The sequence below is a fragment of the Phragmites australis genome, chromosome 2, assembly GCF_958298935.1.
Source record: "Phragmites australis chromosome 2, lpPhrAust1.1, whole genome shotgun sequence".
Lineage (NCBI taxonomy): Eukaryota > Viridiplantae > Streptophyta > Magnoliopsida > Poales > Poaceae > Phragmites > Phragmites australis.
In genome coordinates, this window is record NC_084922.1 from 49,266,373 (window position 1) to 49,283,611 (window position 17,239).

Genomic DNA, 17,239 nt, shown 5'->3' on the forward strand with positions numbered 1-17,239 from the left:
CCCTACTAATACCGATTACCGACCATATTACACGAAAAATCGCTACTAAATGGTCGATAACCAAGCGCATCAGGCACTGCATCGTTGGAACTGACCGCACAAGTACCTACCGTCCACCTCGCCACGATTACCTGCATAGGGGCTTTTGTCACAGTAACATTGTAATCTCTGACACTTGGTGATGGCTCCCTGGTTGAAGATACTCTCCTAAGCATTCTCTTTAACACAGTGTCTCCTCTATCACTTCCACTGTCACCTCCATACTCATAGGACTCACCTGCCCTCCTCCTGAACTCTTTCTCGTCCCTAGAATGAGCCATGACACGCTGCACATGTTCCTCTTCTGTATCCTCATTATCGCTTATCAAATATACCTGAACTCTTGCTGACTCTTGCCTCCGAAACCTCTCCTCGGTCTTTCCCTTCCTCTTATCTCTTGCCCTATCCAGCTCACGTATGAAATAATTATGCACATCTAGAGGTACCCTATCACAATGTATAACATTCGATCCGCGCCCTGCCAAATATTCTTTCAACCTTGTTGCACCACCGCCATTCTTTTCCTTATTGCAGTAATTGCACCTAAACCCCGGGGCCAAATTATCTCCATACTGCCAGACCACATCTCTATCCGCCATCGATTACTTTATATTGTCTCTATTGTAAGAAGAAAACTCAATGATTAACCTACTAATAATTATGTCCATGCATGTTAAATTGATAAACATGTCCTGTCATGTTACTAGTCATGCACAAATGTCTCAAGAAACAATTAACTTGATCAATATTAACAACCCTTGCCTGTACAAGGTAACAACTGTGCGCATCGGGCTAAAAACCGACGCAATCGGGTCAATAACCGAGCGAAACAACCACTAAATTGTCCTAATCGACCACACAACGAACTGTCGACCTCCTAACAACGATTACCAAATGAATTACATGAAAAATCGCTAGTAAATAGTCGATAACAGAGTGAATCAAGCATTAAATCGTTCTAATCGACCACACAACGAACTACCAACCTCCTAAGTACGATTACCGAACGAATTACATGAAAAATCGTTAGTAAATGGCCACTTACCGAACAAAAATCTTAAAAAATTGCTCGGCGTCAGGCGCTCCGTGATGCTCTTCGAAGGTGGACGGTAACCGCTCAGATGCGGTCGGTTAACGACGCTAATCACTCGATAAACCGAAGCTTAAACGTCAGATTTCCGCCGAATTGTTGCGGATTTGGCCAGCCGAGCGACACTTCTTCGATTTTTGCTATGGAGAAACGCAAGGAGAAAATGAGCTGTGCACTGACACGAGCTAAACGCTGGGTGCCCTGCCCTTATCCATTTGAGCTGGACCAAAACGGGCCGATTTCACTATGCATTCGATCTGTTTTGGTCTTTTAATCATTTTTGGCCTTTTTTACTAACTCCAATGTTTGAGCAACTATTTGGTGATGTAAATAATATTTTTTAAAAATTCTTTTCATATATAGTCTTAGAATTACCTCTAGTTTTTTATGGATTTTTTCTAAATTTTTTAAGTTTTTTCAAAGTTAATTTGAATTTTTAAATTCAAATTCGATTACGATCGCATTACGAACCCGAGTCGGACGGTGGTACGGTCGGTTAAACGCTGCTCCGCGAACCCCACCTCTTTGGACCGCCGAGCGGCATGGCCATGGCAGGCGGGCGCCTCCTCTGATCCCCCTAATCCCTCGCCGAGGGCGAACCTACAATCAGCGGAGGACGCACCCCACAGCGCCGCCCCCCCCCCCCCCCCGGTCTCGGCCGCTCGATTCATCGAAGCTGCGAGGAGTCCGCCCAGCGGGAGCAGCAGTGTCCACGGCGACATGAAGCCCCCCACCGGTGGCAGCGGCAAGGGCAGCGCGGTGGACCCGTCGCTGCCGCGGTTCAAGTGCCAGGAGTGCCGCCGCGCGCTCGTCGTCGTTGGAGTCGAGTCCTACGCCGATAGGCTGCCCTCCCACGCCGCCTCCGGTACCCTTACCTTGTACCCCACCCGATTATCCCTCTTCCCTTAACCAATCCGTAATTATTCCATCGATTTAAGTCGATTTCGTGGTTAAATTTTCTGTGGCACATTCAGATTATGCCAAATATGCTTCTCTCGGCACTCTTTATCTTGCTTTGGAGAGGTATTCACACACGGTTGAACTGCACGATCACATTCAGGATGGGCTGAAGGGCTAAACCTGCTAATACTTGAACCTGCTAATATCTGTATTTCAAAATTTTAATATGTAAAAGTTGCAACCCCGATCATTATTTAGTTTTCATGGTGCCAGAAGCTGGCGTTGCTTTGATGCTTCTAGTTGTCAATCAATTTCAACAATTAAGTCATTTCTGTTGCATTGGTACTAACACCAGGATTAGCATTTGACCATTTGCCTTGCTAGTACTCTAGTTATTTCTTTTCTACTCTCAAACTCTACCCGTTAAGCTTCTCCACGATACAATTTTGTGGTACTGATGTCTCTTACCTAGTTGCTGTTGCTGTTGCTGTCTCTTACCTAGTATGCCATCAATGGATGCAGGTATGCACGCATCTCCTGTTCAGGGCAGTATTATGGGCGCAAGCAGGATGGACAATTCTTATGTCGTGCTATCTAGGCAAAACAGATCTCAGGGTCCTGGAGTTCCCCCACGTCCACCAAGTGCAGCAGCCCCACATATTGAACCCAACCAATCTACAAGAGCAATAGAGGGGTCATATATAATGCTTCCACCTCCTGCTGCTTCCATATATAAGACATCTGCCTCTGAAGGAGGTGGTGCACAGCTGCCACCACCAAGTGTAAACTCCAGTAGCCCTTTGCCAGGAAATAATTCTGGATTTCACTCTAGTGTCACTGTATTAAAAAGGGCTTTTGAGATTGCTAGTTCACAGACTCAGGTACGGTTGATTGCTTAAGATGTGCCTATATTTGTTGTATGAGCATGGCAGATTTGCTATTGTTTTCTTTGATGTTTCTGCATTTTTTTTAGCGCTTTTGTAGCTATTGCATCAGAAATGCTAATAAGTGTAAAGAACATTACAGCGATACATTTAGTAGTGACAATACATTTCCGCTTTCTAATTACCATTTGCAGGTTGAGCAGCCACTTTGCCTGGAATGTATGAGTGTTCTTTTTGATAAGATGGATAGGGAGATTGAAGATGTTAATGCTGATATTAAAGCTTATGAGGCTTGTCTTCAACGTTTGGAACAGGAATCCTACAACATCCTCAGTGAAGCAGATTTTCAGGAGAAACAAAAGGTGACCATCCCTATTGCATGTGTATGGTTTGATGATAAATTAATTACTGAGGTTAGACGATGCAAAGTTTACTGTTTAGTTGATATACTTGATGCATGCCTCCCACCCACATATAAGAGATCCTTTTTTTAGATAATGGAATAAACTTCTCAGCTCTGCATCATGAAATGCACACAACAATTATCACCATGTTTTAGCACATATCTGAGAAGCACAGAACTAAAACTTCAAAAGTTTAACAAGCCATACAATTTTGAAAATCAAACAGCATTCAGACTGTTACTAAATTCCACCTACATATAAGAGATCCCGAACCCTTAGTAGCAGTATACTTCAATCCAATTTGATCCTTTGTCTGAAGCTATCATATCAGATACCGTGAGATGACAGTATATTAGTCCTGTGATTGAAAGTATATTAATCAAACATAACCTATGAACTATAAATGCAACTCAATTCTGGCACAGAGTTTGTAGACCTTGGTTTGTTGGTGGTCAGGTTTTCATCCTGAAAAAATGGGAAGACTTGATAACCTTGACATTCCTTCGGAATTTCATTATGAGAATAACAAAGAAAGGCTTAACATAGATAAGGCTTTTCATTGCTCTTGTTTGGCTCTGAGTTGGAACATGTCAATGTTACCAATACCAACCCTATGGCAGAAGTTGCAACTAATATTTGTTTGTATGTGTGATACTCTTACAATTTTATTTGTAATTTGTGTGTTCCACAATTTCAGATCGAGGAAGAAGAAAAGAAACTTAAAGCTGCTATTGAAGAAGCTGAAAAGCTATATTCCGAAGTTAGTTCCGAGATGAAAGATCTTGAAATAAAGTCTAAACAATTTGAGGAATTGGAAGAACGGTTAGTATTTGTTCTCCTGGTCATTTTTCTTTCAGGCATCTTCCTGTCAGGCTGTCATTAGTTCTGTCATCTGTCTACAGGCTGCAGTCTTGAATCATTTTTTATTTACTTGGCGCTGATGGGAGCCTCTACTGACAGCGTTTTTTTTTGTAAATGAGAAACTAAAGAGGAGAGTGCTCTTTTCTGGAGAAATAGTATCACAGAAATATGGTTTTGCTACAATAATCACACAGATTTTTTACAGAACTGCACTTTTTGTTTGGCTCCTGTTATTTGTAAAGCTTCACATACTTGTTATGCAATGCTGACGTCATACTTTTGAATTAGGTATTGGCATGAATTCAACAGCTTTCAGTTTCAGTTGACATCTCACCAGGTATGCTTACTACAAGTCATATGCATATGGGCATCTAGTTGCGTAGTTGTCAGAATAAAAATACACTGGTTTATTATTGTCATACTTTGAACTTGTGTTCTTGTTGACATTAAAACTTATAATATTTTCCAATGGAATGTACAGACAATCAGACATGTATTTTGTTCCATATCAGTTACAGGCTCATAAATGAAGCAATATCAGCCAAGTCTATGGTTGATTTTGTGATCATATATTTCTTTCACATCAATAAATTGCTGACAGAAAGCTAACGACGTTTATGCGACATGCACACATCTGCGCTGTTATGTTTCATACTTCTTTCTTTTTTGTAAATACTATCACAAATTTTGATTCCTTATCTATATGCAATTTTTCTTATTCTTGAGTTGTTTGCCAACATTGTTTTCTGACATTTTCAATTCATTGTCTGAAAAATTGCCCCTTCACTATTCAGGAAGAAAGAGATGCAGTTTTTGCCAAGATAGAAGTTTCTCAGGTTCATCTGGAACTTTTAAAGCGTACAAACGTACTCAATGATGCATTTTATATTTCACATAATGGATTAATTGGAACAGTAAACAACTTTCGTCTCGGGCATCTTTCCAGTGTAGAGGTAAGTATGCGAATTGTATAATGTACAGATACCACATTGATTCACTATACTCAGTGCTTCTCAAAAGAATGTACAGGTTGAGTGGGATGAGATAAATGCTGCATGGGGTCAAGCTGCACTTCTATTGCATACCATGGCTCAGTATTTCTCTCCGAAATTTAAGTATCCTTGGCTACTTGGGACAATGATGTTTTCATACTAAAATTTATTTACTGGTAAATGGTTATTCTTTTGAGAAGTATCCCCAAATGGTGGATCCCTTGATCATCTAATTATACCACATGCTTTGATGTGTTCTAATAATTAACCATGTTGTCTTTGTTTTATTTGTTCTTGATATTTGCTATGTATATCCAAAATATATGTTGGCTTGAAGAAGCTCTGTCCAGCTGTTGTGTCCTCTGTCATTAGGGTGTATTACTGGTACATGTAGTAGTGTAATTGTATATCTGTGCTAATGGTAGTAATGAGGTATTGTTGCCTTTGTCTAGGGCTGTGTCTATTTTACCCCTTATGCTCATTTGATCTCAAGACAAACTGATTCATTTGTGCTATCTCATTCTAAATATAACAATCTGGCCTTGGTCTTTGAGATTGGACACCAGAAAGATTAGGTATTCATTTGCAAGGACCAAGCTGGCATGAACAGATAGTATTATTGCAAATTAAAAGATGGTGCTACGCAGTGGGTTGATGTATACTGTAGCCCATCATAGAAGGCCCTTGTGCATTTTTTTAGTGTCTGTTCTTCTCTCTCTGGAGCATTCGCATTATTAGTGCATATACTTTATTGCTAAGTAGCATATTTTACTTCATTGAAGTTATTCTACATAAATTATAAACTTTAATACCAAGTACACTACAAATGTCCTAAAAGGAAATGCTGCTATGGAGTTCCTGAATATTTCACCTAGATACCGGATCAAGATTCACCCTATGGGAAGCTATCCAAGAGTCACGGACATCAACAATAACACATATGAATTGTAAGCTTTTTGCTGGCAAATGTACTCTCTTTTTTTTTCCTTGTCCAGATGATTTGTAATATTCCTTAATTTTCTAATGTTCATGATAATTTTATCTGATTAGCAAACCTTCTTGCCTTAGTAAGACATGTAGAGTATCCCTCATAAACATGGGTGAATATGCTTGTTTTTGTCAAGAGTGATGCAATCATAGAATCAAATTTTCAACTGACAACTCGTGTGTTAGAAGAAACCAAAAAGGTCATCCTTTCCCTTTTAACAGAAAATGAATTTGAACTTCAAATTTTGGACATAAGTACAATAAATTGAGAAGTGCATAAGTGGAGTAAAGTGAGAAGTGCATCTATTTTCCCGCCGAAATTTTTCATGTTTGATTAGCGCATAGACGCATACCGCATACACCCTAAAGCACTGTTGCACTTGAATATTTGACATGTTTCCTCTTACCAAACATGATCGCATATGTTGCGGTCAAGAAATTTGATTGAACATGGTTAATGAATCGACAGATTTCTATTTATTGATTACCATTCCTTTTGTTGCAGTTTTTTTATTGCACTAAAGAGAAGTTATAAAATCATCATTACTATTTGTTCACCGATTGCCTTGTATTGAGCAGTGCAAATTTATCATGCTTGGGATGTTAATAAGCTGCACTGTTAATGTTCAGGTTTGGTCCTGTGAATTTGTTCTGGAGCACCCGATTTGACAAAGCCATGACATGGTTTCTGACTTGCCTGCAAGAGTTTGCTGAGTTTGCCATAAGTTTGGATAAAGAGAACAATGTTCCACCTGAGAAGTCATTGAAGCTCCCCTATAAGTAAGATTTCTTGCAACTCTATTATTGTTCTCGTGTTATGTACGTTGACTAATCATGTCACTCATACATCTGAATTTGATAATTTGTGCTTACAACCTGTGTCTCTTTTGCAATTGCTCTTAAAGAAATATTCAACACTGAAGATTTCCACCTGAGGTGAAATTTGTTCAGATGCATTAGGTTTTAGCTGCAAGCACTAAAATACTTAAGACAATTATTTCTATGGCTTTGGTTCTTCCCTTCATTGGTTCCTACGACTATTGGTGTAACCTACGTGCAGGGACTCTCTTACGGTGACAGTAGACAGTAAATTGGAAGGTATCTTGCATAGTTGTCATAGCGGCGTGGCGGTGAAATGGACCTCGCCACGGCGCTAGCGTGTATGGCGTACGCTACCTGAGCTCAGATCCGCCCGTCGTGGCGCTGTCGTGCTCAGATCCACCCGCCCGAGCTCCACGCCAACCCGAGCTCCGCGTGCCCGCCTGCGGGCAAGATCGGCGGCGCCCACCCGCCTGCCCGCGGGCAAGACCGGCAGCGCCCGAGCTCCGCGCCCACCCGCTCGCCCGTTGAGCTTTGCGCCTGCCACAGAGAGAGAGAGAGAGAGAGAGAGAGAGAGAGAGAGAGAGAGAGAGAAGCTGTGGTGCCGTGTCGTGCTTGCTATGTTGAGGATTTGAGTGCATGGACTATGGATCCCACATGTAAGATGGTCAATTGTTCACAGAAAAACTCACTGGAAAAAAAAGCAAATCAGCTATTACGTTGCTATTTCGATTTACTAAAATCCTAGACTATCACTTTTGAGCTACATTTACATTGTCATTTGCTAATATAATTCTGTACTATCATATAATATGATGTGTGTTCGCCACGTTGATGTGTGTATGGCGTCGCTACGCCACGCGCCATGGCGCTGTAAAGTCGTGAAGGTGGTAGGTAGGTCACCGCGCCTCGCCACGCTGCCGTAACAACTAGGGTATCTTGTGTAATTCGATGTTGCCTGCATTATTGTCAATTAAGATTACTTCATTTCACAGGATTGATGGTGACAAAGTAGGGAGCCATACAATCGTCCTAAGTTTTAATAAGAACGAGAACTGGACGAAGGCACTAAAGTACATGCTGTGCAATCTGAAATGGGTCCTCTACTGGTTTATCGGCAATACAAGTTTTGCACCACTCTCTGGATCATTGCATACACAATCTCCGAAGAACAAGAGCTGATGTTGTGTTTGCCAAAATTGTACATAGCTTGATAGATGCCAAGTTACTGAGCCTAGAAGCTGACTGTGACAGTAATTCCTGTGCATAACCGTAGTAACAGCAACGACACATTTGATGTAAATAAGTAGCACACGTAGTTTAACTGTATTTGCGTGTTGCTTGCAACCCGCCGTTGTTCTGTGTGTGTCCTTGTTATGCGAGCTCCATTTGCGTAGGCAAAATGGAACGACAATAAATTTGTACTAATATGCTGTATTCCTCCGTTAAGCCCTTACATTCTTCAAAACATCACTGTTCTTGTTGTGAAATTAGCTATTCTCATATGTGTAGACACGTGCCTAGACAGATCGAGTATTACTCTTTAGAATAGGAATAAAGTTCTAAAATTTAAATCCGTCTTTGTACTCTTGTATAGTAGTATTCGATTCGTGATATCCTTTTATAAACAGATAGAGGACGCCCTAATTATACTCTTACTCGAATCAGATTAATAAAGTTAAGACTTGGGAGATCTGTGAGCTTGTTTCAGCTGATTAGTTCATCTTCTGTACTTTGTCGAAAACTCGTTCTCGTACCAACCCCGGCTCAAGGCATCATCGTCATCTATGATGCAGCGCCATGTTTGCAAATCGGTTGCACCTGCTCCTCGCTGCACGACGACAGGTCACTTGGTTCCATCGAATCATGTGACGCGACAGGAATCGAGCCAGGACACAGCGGTACGAGCTGAAGACGAGTATAGCAGGCCAGGAGAATGTTGGAAAATAATCCTACGATACTGGTCTCATAGGATTATTTTCCGCGCAGGTCTTGACTCCAGATTGGCCATCTCAAACTGGAAAAAGCCTTTCCAATTTCTACAGTTAGATAAGAGTATGGTGAAAGGTCCTCTCAAATTCAAAGGTCCAGTAATAACAGGGCAGGACTGTTCGATCTGGACCCATCTTAGATCGAGGAATAATAGGGCAGCACTGTTCGATTTCGAATCATCTTAGTTCTTGGCCACGTTCACCCTGCCAGCTTGTGTGACCCCTGCGACGCCATCCAGATTCTGCATCTGAAACAGTGGGGAAAACTACAGAAATGATTTTCTGATCTGCATCACCAGACCAGCAGAGTGTGACTCTGAACATGACACCGTATTTCTTGACAGCTCTCCTGCCAATACTTCTCGTGATCAAACTGCAGAGCAGAACTTCACTAAACAAAAAACAAATAACATCATAGGAACTCGATATCAAAAGTGATAGCACAAAAAAATCATTCCAGGCTCAGGTACCAGCAATGGACAAGGGCGACGACAGAACACCAGCAAGAGAACTGAGAGATCAATCGAGTAAAAAATTGCAAAATTTGGTAAGCATGTTGATGATCTTCATTGTTCTGTACAAATGTCGATCAGTGCACAGTTGAATATAGATCATCAATAAAAGTATGGACCAAAATACATGATGATCTTCACTGTTCTGAGGGCACTGATACCAAAAAAAAGCCTACCAAATTTCAGTTAGATCTTCTGACAAATTTGGTAAACTCCGGTAAAAGAAAGATCTGGACAAAAATGGAGCCATGGTACAAAATTTTTGCGGAGTTACAAAGAGGTGAGCATGTACACAATGGCGCAACCCATGCATATTAATCATCCCGAACAATCTCGCCCATCATGATCCTGTTACTGTGGACCTTGAAGCCAAGAAGAGAAGGATCAATCTGCTTTCCTTTCTTTGCTTTCTTCTTCACGCCCTTACCACCCAGGCCACCGTCTGCAGATTCTGAGGCATCATACTGCATGGGAGGCTTCTTATTGCTCTTCAACGCTTCGCTGAACGAAGGACCAGAGGCGTCAAGATTGGCGGTGGTTGATGGCATGCTATACGACCCTGTCTCTTTGTTGCTAGGAACAGAGGATTCAATAGCTTGGGTTACTGATGTGACTCCTGATTCCATCTTATTCTCTGCACAGCAAGATTACCGCATCAAATGTCTGATAGAAGACATAAATAAGATAGATATATAGCATGGTTATAAGGATCCTCCAGTTACAGCAGAAAGCAGAACACTTTAGGTTGGTTCTAACTGTGCAAAACCACTTAGGCAGTAACTAACATAGTGCTTGAACAAACTATCACAAAGATATAGCTACCAAATCCACAATGAGGTGGCAATCCAATTTACGCTCTAGATAGTTTATTTTTATCAATTGACGGTTGAATTCGCATTGAAGTAGCTTCATTTACCTTTCAGTAAACACTCTCAAAGTAAATATTAACCAGACTAAAAATTTAGCAATTTCATTAAGTTAAACGCAGTTGAAAAAACATACCATCAGAAGATGCAAGGCCTGCCTTCTTCAGCTTAATGGTTGAAGATAGATCCATAGAAACTGCCTGAGATGTAGCAGTATGTTGCCTTGTGCGTTTTAGCAAGGAGTGAGAATTCCCTTTTGAGATGCCAATATCGGACCTGCACATGAAACACAAAGCACATCTATATATCATAAATACAGTAGCAAGCCAACTTTGTGTTCACCTATGTGTGCACTCTAGAAAAATAATTTGGGTAAGTAAAACAACACACTGGACACTGAAGCAAAATAATTGAAATTATACATGCCTTGACAAAATGCTAAATAGTCACAACTCTTGTACAGAAACAACACTTTCCAGAAAGCTATGTTTATTAGTGATGGCAAATCTCAAAATATCCGTAGTACATATTACAATTAGCCAATGCTCCAAGGTAAAAGCATCAGAACAAACTGAGGATTATGCCATATAAAATACTATTAGAATGGCAATTTGAAAAGAAGAAAAATAATCAGTGAATAAGGTCCATTTAAGAAAGATACTAGATAACAAAGCAGTGCGGCTATTAAGTTTAGAAAAATTACCAGTTGCTAACAGCTTCTGGAAGATCAGTATCATCCACAGCCAAGTTTGCATTAGAACCCTGCCTTTTTCCCCTGGTCAACTCGTTGACGCTCCCAACAAACTGATTTGCCGACGCTCTGCCAGCCGTAATTTCTGAAAATTCTCCTCTTTGAATATCATCCGTTGCGAGAAAATGTTTATGCTCAAGAATTGGCCCAGAGCTTGATCTAAGGTTATACTTTCCACTGTTCTCAGTACTGTTATGTAAACTATCAAGGTTGGCCGATCCCTCCTGCGCTGACAGCCCTGTTTTTGCAAAAAGTGATCTTTCTGCAAGAGACTCCTCAAAAGACAATCTGTCCACTGGGGATCTCAAAGGGTTCTCTGCAACAGGTTGTGCAAAGTGTATAGAAGGATCTTTACATCCAAATGATGCCGGCACTGGAACATCAGGAAAATCCAAAGACTGCTGTGATTGAAGGACAAGTTTTTTATGGATCATATCACTCAAATCTTGCTCCACATTCCTCTCTTTATTCATAAGTGATGCCCACACATGCAGGTTGTCAGCAGAAAGATTCATTTCCACATTCCTTCTCTGCTTCTCTGCTTCGATCTGCAATTGGTTAATGCGTGAAGATTCCATCAGACTATTCTGCAATTGCCCATTGGCATCCGACCAGTGCCTTTCTATCCTTCCTACATGAGAACCAGAAAGCTGCTCCTGAAGCCTATGTTGCTGGGGATGAACCCCTGAAGCAAGCACAGGCATTTGTCCTATAGAATACAGATCACCATGTGTTTCCAGCTGACCAAGGCCATGCTGACGTGCTAGGGCATTTATAACATCTGGGTTTGGTAAAGGACCACCACCAGGCAAAGAACCAGACCGCTCAAGGGAGTGAATATTTTGACCTCCCCTCACACGCTCGTGCAAGGATAGGCTCCGGTCAAGATGTTCATGATGCTCGAAGGATGAGGATCTCTGAAGGGTATCCAGCAGATCAAAACGACCATGCCTAGAGGTGTGGCCTTGATTTGGACTGGTTCCTGAGTGAATAAACTGACTAGCATCATCCATCGGCCAGACCCCAGTTAAGTGCCTTTCTTCCTCCCTGCCTGAATGTTGCCGTAGAGCATTAGCCAGTTGCTGTGACTGAAGCTGCTCAAAGAGAATTTGCTGCTCTAAAGGAAGCATCTGCCTCTGATTTGGACGTGAGCGAACATCCAACATATCATTATGATGCTCCCTATGAAGGCCCTGCCCAAATTTTGCTTGAATAAGTTGTTCAATTGCAGCATCATGCTGCCTTTGCAAATGATGGGGTTGGTGATGCAGGTCATTTAATACATGCTCCCGAAGTAACACTTGATCTACCATGTTATTTGGTCCAAAATTTGAACCCTGCAGCTGTTGCTGCAACAGTTGCTCAAGAATCATATGTTGCTGACGTTGTTGTTGCTGCTGCAAAAGCTCGGCTTGCCGTTGCTGCTGCAGCTGCCTTTGGTGCTGCTCTTGTTGGAGCTGTTGGCGTCGTTGTTCGACTTCAAACTGGACTCTCAAAATATGCTCCACATCAGGATGCGGTTGATTCATAGGCTGTCGGTGTTGGTGCAAAGCATCAAATACCTGCCCTGGAAACGGTCCAGGAAACTCCAAATTTTTACGAGCCATCATTTGCTCCTGCTGCAATTGCTCCCTTCGAATCTGTTGAAGAAGCAGTTGCTCCTCAAAATTCAAATGATGTTCGGCTTCAACCTGAGGGATTCGGCCCGAAATGTTTGCATCATTCAGGTTATCCAGCCGTCCAAAGTTAGCAGGCCACTCGTCATGCACACCAAAACCTTCATTCATCCTGCTAAGTGGCTCATGCCTCATGTTAACAGGTGGAATGTCTTTCGGCGCTGTAAGCTTGGGATTTCTCCGCTCATTAACACCAAGTACATTCGTTGAGAGAGGTTGCTTTGGATGCATCCCTTCCAGCTCAGACCAAAGTAAACCAAGAGGAGTTAAATCACTCTCTCTCGGGACATCATGCTGGGGCAAATTAGCTTCTCCGACCCCAGGATAAGGATCATGAGATGCCAACTGGAAATCTGCACGGTCATTCTCGATATCCCGTAGGGATTGACCCATGCTGCTATTAGGCCTCCCAGTGTACAACACTTCTGGCATAAACATGAAAAAATGAACATGTAGTCAAGAAAAATAGAGACAAGGCAAATGAATTGTTAAGAAAAAGATAAGAACTCTCAGAACAAAGAAAACTAACCTTCAGCATCCTGATTCACAGCTTCAGGAATGTGCTTCTGGCGACTAATAATATTTGCTGCATCCTTTTCTGTTTCAGGTGAAGGTAACCAACTAGTATGAGACTGTACAGATGCTTCCTGCTCGCCTCTTTTAGGATCAACTGAATAGCTTTCAGAATCCCATTTAGACACTTGATCACTCTTCCCAGAAGAAGCAGAAGTAGGGATTGCGGCCTCGAATTTAGTTTGAACAGAATCCAGAGATTCAGCACTTTCATCGCAGGGTACAGGTGGGTGAGGTTGGGACTTTTGTCCAAGGTGTGGCATGACTTCGACAAGTGGATGGAAAGGAGCATCCTCTGGAGCCTGAGATAAACGAACAGGTAACTCCAAACCAAAATATCCATCTTCATACCAGGAGATTATGTCAGCACCTAGAAATGGACCCTGCACACCTCCCTGAGGATCCAGATAATATAATGTCAACTCCTCTGGGTAACTAGCTTGGCCACTAGCTTTTATATCCGTGTCACTGCTTTGGTACAGCATAGGGGGTTCTGGGGGATGCTCAAAGGGTGGTACATCAAACAGTGTGTTTGAATCGTCAGGTAGTTTACTGCTAAGACCATGACCAGCACTTGACTTGACTTCATCAATTTTCACACCTTCCTGAATGCTGGGAATCCCAGATCGATTAACACGAGGATTTTCATCCACAAATATCTTTGGGAGAGTTGTACTAACACCACTAGAAAACATCCCTTCATCATAGAAGGCATCCTTCTCCGAAACTAAAACAGAAGATCCTTCATGACCTAACCCACTAAATGCCATAGCGACTTTATCCTTGCTGTCATCAATCCCACAAGCTGGTTCTGAAACAATTATGGTATTTAGACTATACCCAATGGATAAGAAGACGCCATGTGATAGATAGTTACATGAATGTTTAGATATATAAAAAAATGACGGTCACAACTAACATCCAACAATGTAGATATACCTTCAGGCTCTTTTGTTCTCTCTTTTTTGTTTCCAGATGCATTGATTACATCACTGCTACCGACTTTACCTTTTCTAATATCTTCCAGAAGAGCCTATTAAGTACACAAGCAGACAAATATAAAGAAAAATAGAGAGAGAGAGAAGCTTGCATATGAACGTAGGAAGGAAATAATTAAGGCACTACCTCTTCAAGAGTATTGGGTGCAACAAATGCTAGTGGTTTTGCAGAAGTAGAGAGTGTGATTGAAGGAATTTCCTCCAGTTTAATGTGGGTGTCATCAAAGGATGCCATCATATTTTTTTGCCTGTATATGTCCAGAAGCTTCCCTCTTGGATAGCGAAAAGTAGCTTTTGCACACTTTCCGTGCACAGGTGGAGCACCAATTGGTCCTGCAGATGATGTCCGGTTGAAGGATGGAACTGAGTTTGGATTTGCCCTGCCTCTTCCAGGGGCAAAACCAACATTTGAGTCCTTCACACGCCCTTTCTCAGACCCGAAGCCTGGGGCAGCACGGTACGTTGCTGTCCCGACAGACTGGCTTTCCTGCCTGTGACGAGGTCTCCATTTATCACGGGAGTCTGACTCAGACAGCAGCCTTCCTGTAAATGTCTGTTTTTCAGCATGGGTTTCATCCTTTTCTGTGTCAATCTTCTTGTCTGACCTGGGGTCCTTCTCCTTGTCATCAGGTCCCCATCTTGATGACCATTTTCCATCACGCCGACCTTCGCTCCCCAAATTACGTGTGGAACCATCACTCCACCTTTCAGATGCAGGAGGTGCACGTGAATCAGTGTTATCCCTTGCAGAAACATTGTCAGATCGGCGATCATTTTTACGATTCTCCACATCCCGGTCCACTTCCTTCTTGCGCTCCCTCCTTCCAAGTAAGCTTGTCTCTCTCTCCTCTTCAAGCCAGCGAAGACCACTGTCAGCATCAAATATATTCCACCTGCGTTCTTTCTTATCTGCAGTTCCTTCCAGCATCCTCAGTTCCTTTTCAGCAGGTTCAAGGGAGGACCCATGAGGCCCTGAAATCTGCAGATGAGCATTCAGTATCATTAACAAACACTTGTACCAGCAATCAATCAACACCCAAGTTAAATCACGTCTCCTAAAAAAATTACACTGCAGCAAAATGAATATGTTGAGAGGACAGTGATCACAAACCTTTGCATCAGTCGGTTTGGCGTAGAGCCACTGAGGAGACAGAGGAATGCTGTTGTCCAGGTGCTGCTGATCTGCATAGCAGAATACTTTCAGGGTCAACGGCTCAGGAAACATGCTACCTTACACACAACAACCTACTCACGCACAATCTCGCACTCCTACCAACACGCAGGCACAGGCGCACACGCCCAGGCACAGGCGCAACCACGAACCAGCAACCCACACAACCGAATCCTACATACCTATACGGCACACACCGCAGTAATTCCTCAACCGCTAGGCAGGCAATCCGAACTGAAGCAGGAAACAGAAAACATGTTGTTTCGGGTCGTACCTTTGGAATCGTCGACGAACCCCATGGCGGCGGCGGCGGCGGCTCTGTCCTCCTCGATCCCAAGCGACAGCCCATCTGCGCAACGCAACAACCACACGTGAAATCAGGAGCACCCACCAACCAATCACAGATCTGACGTACGCCGATCCAGTGCCGCTGCAGATCGGATCTCCCGCGAGCTGGCGAGCGCAGGATCGGGGGCTCACCTTTCCCGAGCACCGCAGGTCGATCCAACTTCCTCTCCGCCATCGCGGCCTCGCGGGATCCGAGAGCGTGGGGAGTGAGATAGAGTTTCGGGTGGGAGCGGGAGCGAGAGCGGCGGCTTCCGCGGCGCGACCCGAGCGAACGGGCCGAAGCGGCGGCTGGTAAGGGAACGAGAGCTAGGGTTTTGATAGGAGGAGCGTTGAGGTCGCCGGTGAGAGCAGAGGAGAGGAGGTGGCAGGCTTGGGTTGGGTTGGGTTGGGTTGGGAGCTGTGCTTATGGGAGGCTTTGCTGTTTTCGATGGGTTGGGATGACGAGGGCGGACCAAGGGATAAATCATAGATTTGTTTTTTAGTGAACTCGTTTTTCCCCCCTCTCTCGGTTCGTTTATTTCTTTCATTTTTTTTCTGTAGTTGATTACGATAGAAATGCTAAGCTAAAAAATCGACCCGACAGCGCATTCACTTGCGGCCACGCCATTCTCTTCAACAAAGGATTGAAACATAATATAATTATTATATTAGATCAAAGCTACGGATCCAATAATAAGCAAATCAAAATAAAATTCCATCCCAATATTCCATTTGATATCCATAAATGATAGGTAAATCATTGTAATATCATGAGCAATTTTAAATAAAATTAGAAAATACGCAGGGGTGTCGTTCCAAGACGCGGGATGTCCTGCCTTCCCTGTGTCGGCTCCCTCTGCCCCCTTTCGTTCTCTGTCATTCTACGAGTCGCTTCCTTTTTGCGTATGTTTTGATCCTTTGCTCCCGTTTCGCTCCGTCTTTGTGACTCATTCGTCGTGATATGGACTTTCCTTTCTCTCCCATACAAAACCTCTCCTCACATCGCTTCTCTCCAAAACCACTCCCACTACACATCCCTCTCTTTCTCTGCGACCTCATATGCCACTACCTATCGAAGCAGCGTAGCCTCCCTCTTCGTCATTCGGCGTGTCCGTCCTGGCCCACCACCACCGTGTCATCGCCATGGTCCGGATGATACGCGTTCATCAGATTATCCAACTAAATCGACCTATGAAGCAGATGAGGGGGGAATGAATCCCTTCTCTAATTGAATAGATGGAGTGGGATGATCTTCAGGCTGATGAAACTCCTGAGTATGACATCTCGGATGTTGAGGACGATGCTCTGGTTCTCACAAACTGGAACAATCCAAACTTCAACAATCTTGTGGTGAATAAGGGAAATCAAGTGGCCTAAGAGTATACGTAGAATGAGGTG

The 17,239-nt window shown here is 43.0% G+C and overlaps 2 protein-coding genes across 4 annotated transcripts; one reads left to right on the forward strand and one right to left on the reverse strand.

Moving 5' to 3' along the window:
• Positions 1 to 1,610: 1,610 nt before the first annotated feature.
• LOC133909498 (beclin-1-like protein) lies at positions 1,611 to 8,481 on the forward strand. Of its 2 annotated transcripts, none has more exons than XM_062351950.1 (10): positions 1,611 to 1,994; positions 2,552 to 2,910; positions 3,108 to 3,275; positions 4,015 to 4,139; positions 4,467 to 4,515; positions 4,973 to 5,131; positions 5,199 to 5,293; positions 6,046 to 6,117; positions 6,788 to 6,937; positions 7,972 to 8,481. In XM_062351950.1, exons 1-10 carry the CDS (start codon positions 1,850 to 1,852, stop codon positions 8,156 to 8,158), a joined length of 1,509 nt encoding a protein of 502 aa, XP_062207934.1. In that variant the 5' UTR covers positions 1,611 to 1,849; the 3' UTR covers positions 8,159 to 8,481. The 2 variants fall into 2 exon arrangements, with proteins under 2 accessions (XP_062207934.1, XP_062207935.1); XM_062351951.1 differs by having other exon boundaries at positions 5,208 to 5,293.
• Positions 8,482 to 9,495: 1,014 nt separating this feature from the next.
• LOC133909499 (protein ESSENTIAL FOR POTEXVIRUS ACCUMULATION 1-like) lies at positions 9,496 to 16,265 on the reverse strand. Of its 2 annotated transcripts, none has more exons than XM_062351953.1 (9): positions 15,995 to 16,265; positions 15,789 to 15,863; positions 15,455 to 15,525; positions 14,471 to 15,322; positions 14,285 to 14,378; positions 13,302 to 14,156; positions 11,049 to 13,194; positions 10,482 to 10,621; positions 9,496 to 10,113 (listed from the first exon to the last, which is right to left on the reverse strand). In XM_062351953.1, exons 1-9 carry the CDS (start codon positions 16,035 to 16,037, stop codon positions 9,794 to 9,796), a joined length of 4,596 nt encoding a protein of 1,531 aa, XP_062207937.1. In that variant the 5' UTR covers positions 16,038 to 16,265; the 3' UTR covers positions 9,496 to 9,793. The 2 variants fall into 2 exon arrangements, with proteins under 2 accessions (XP_062207937.1, XP_062207936.1); XM_062351952.1 differs by having other exon boundaries at positions 11,049 to 13,197.
• Positions 16,266 to 17,239: the final 974 nt, after the last annotated feature.

Excerpts from the sequence above, each read along its gene's own strand:
- LOC133909498 (XM_062351950.1), top strand. The coding sequence starts at position 1,850 with ATGAAGCCCCCCACCGGTGGCAGCGGCAAGGGCAGCGCGGTGGACCCG. Across the intron at positions 5,294-6,045 it reads TATTTCTCTCCGAAATTTAA|ATACCGGATCAAGATTCACC; the intron begins GTATCCTTGGCT and ends TATTTCACCTAG. Across the intron at positions 6,938-7,971 it reads TCATTGAAGCTCCCCTATAA|GATTGATGGTGACAAAGTAG; the intron begins GTAAGATTTCTT and ends TTCATTTCACAG.
- LOC133909499 (XM_062351952.1), bottom strand. The coding sequence starts at position 16,037 with ATGGCGGAGAGGAAGTTGGATCGACCTGCGGTGCTCGGGAAAG. Across the intron at positions 14,157-14,284 it reads GAGAACAAAAGAGCCTGAAG|AACCAGCTTGTGGGATTGAT; the intron begins GTATATCTACAT and ends TAATTGTTTCAG. Across the intron at positions 13,198-13,301 it reads TGTGAATCAGGATGCTGAAG|AAGTGTTGTACACTGGGAGG; the intron begins GTTAGTTTTCTT and ends TGTTTATGCCAG.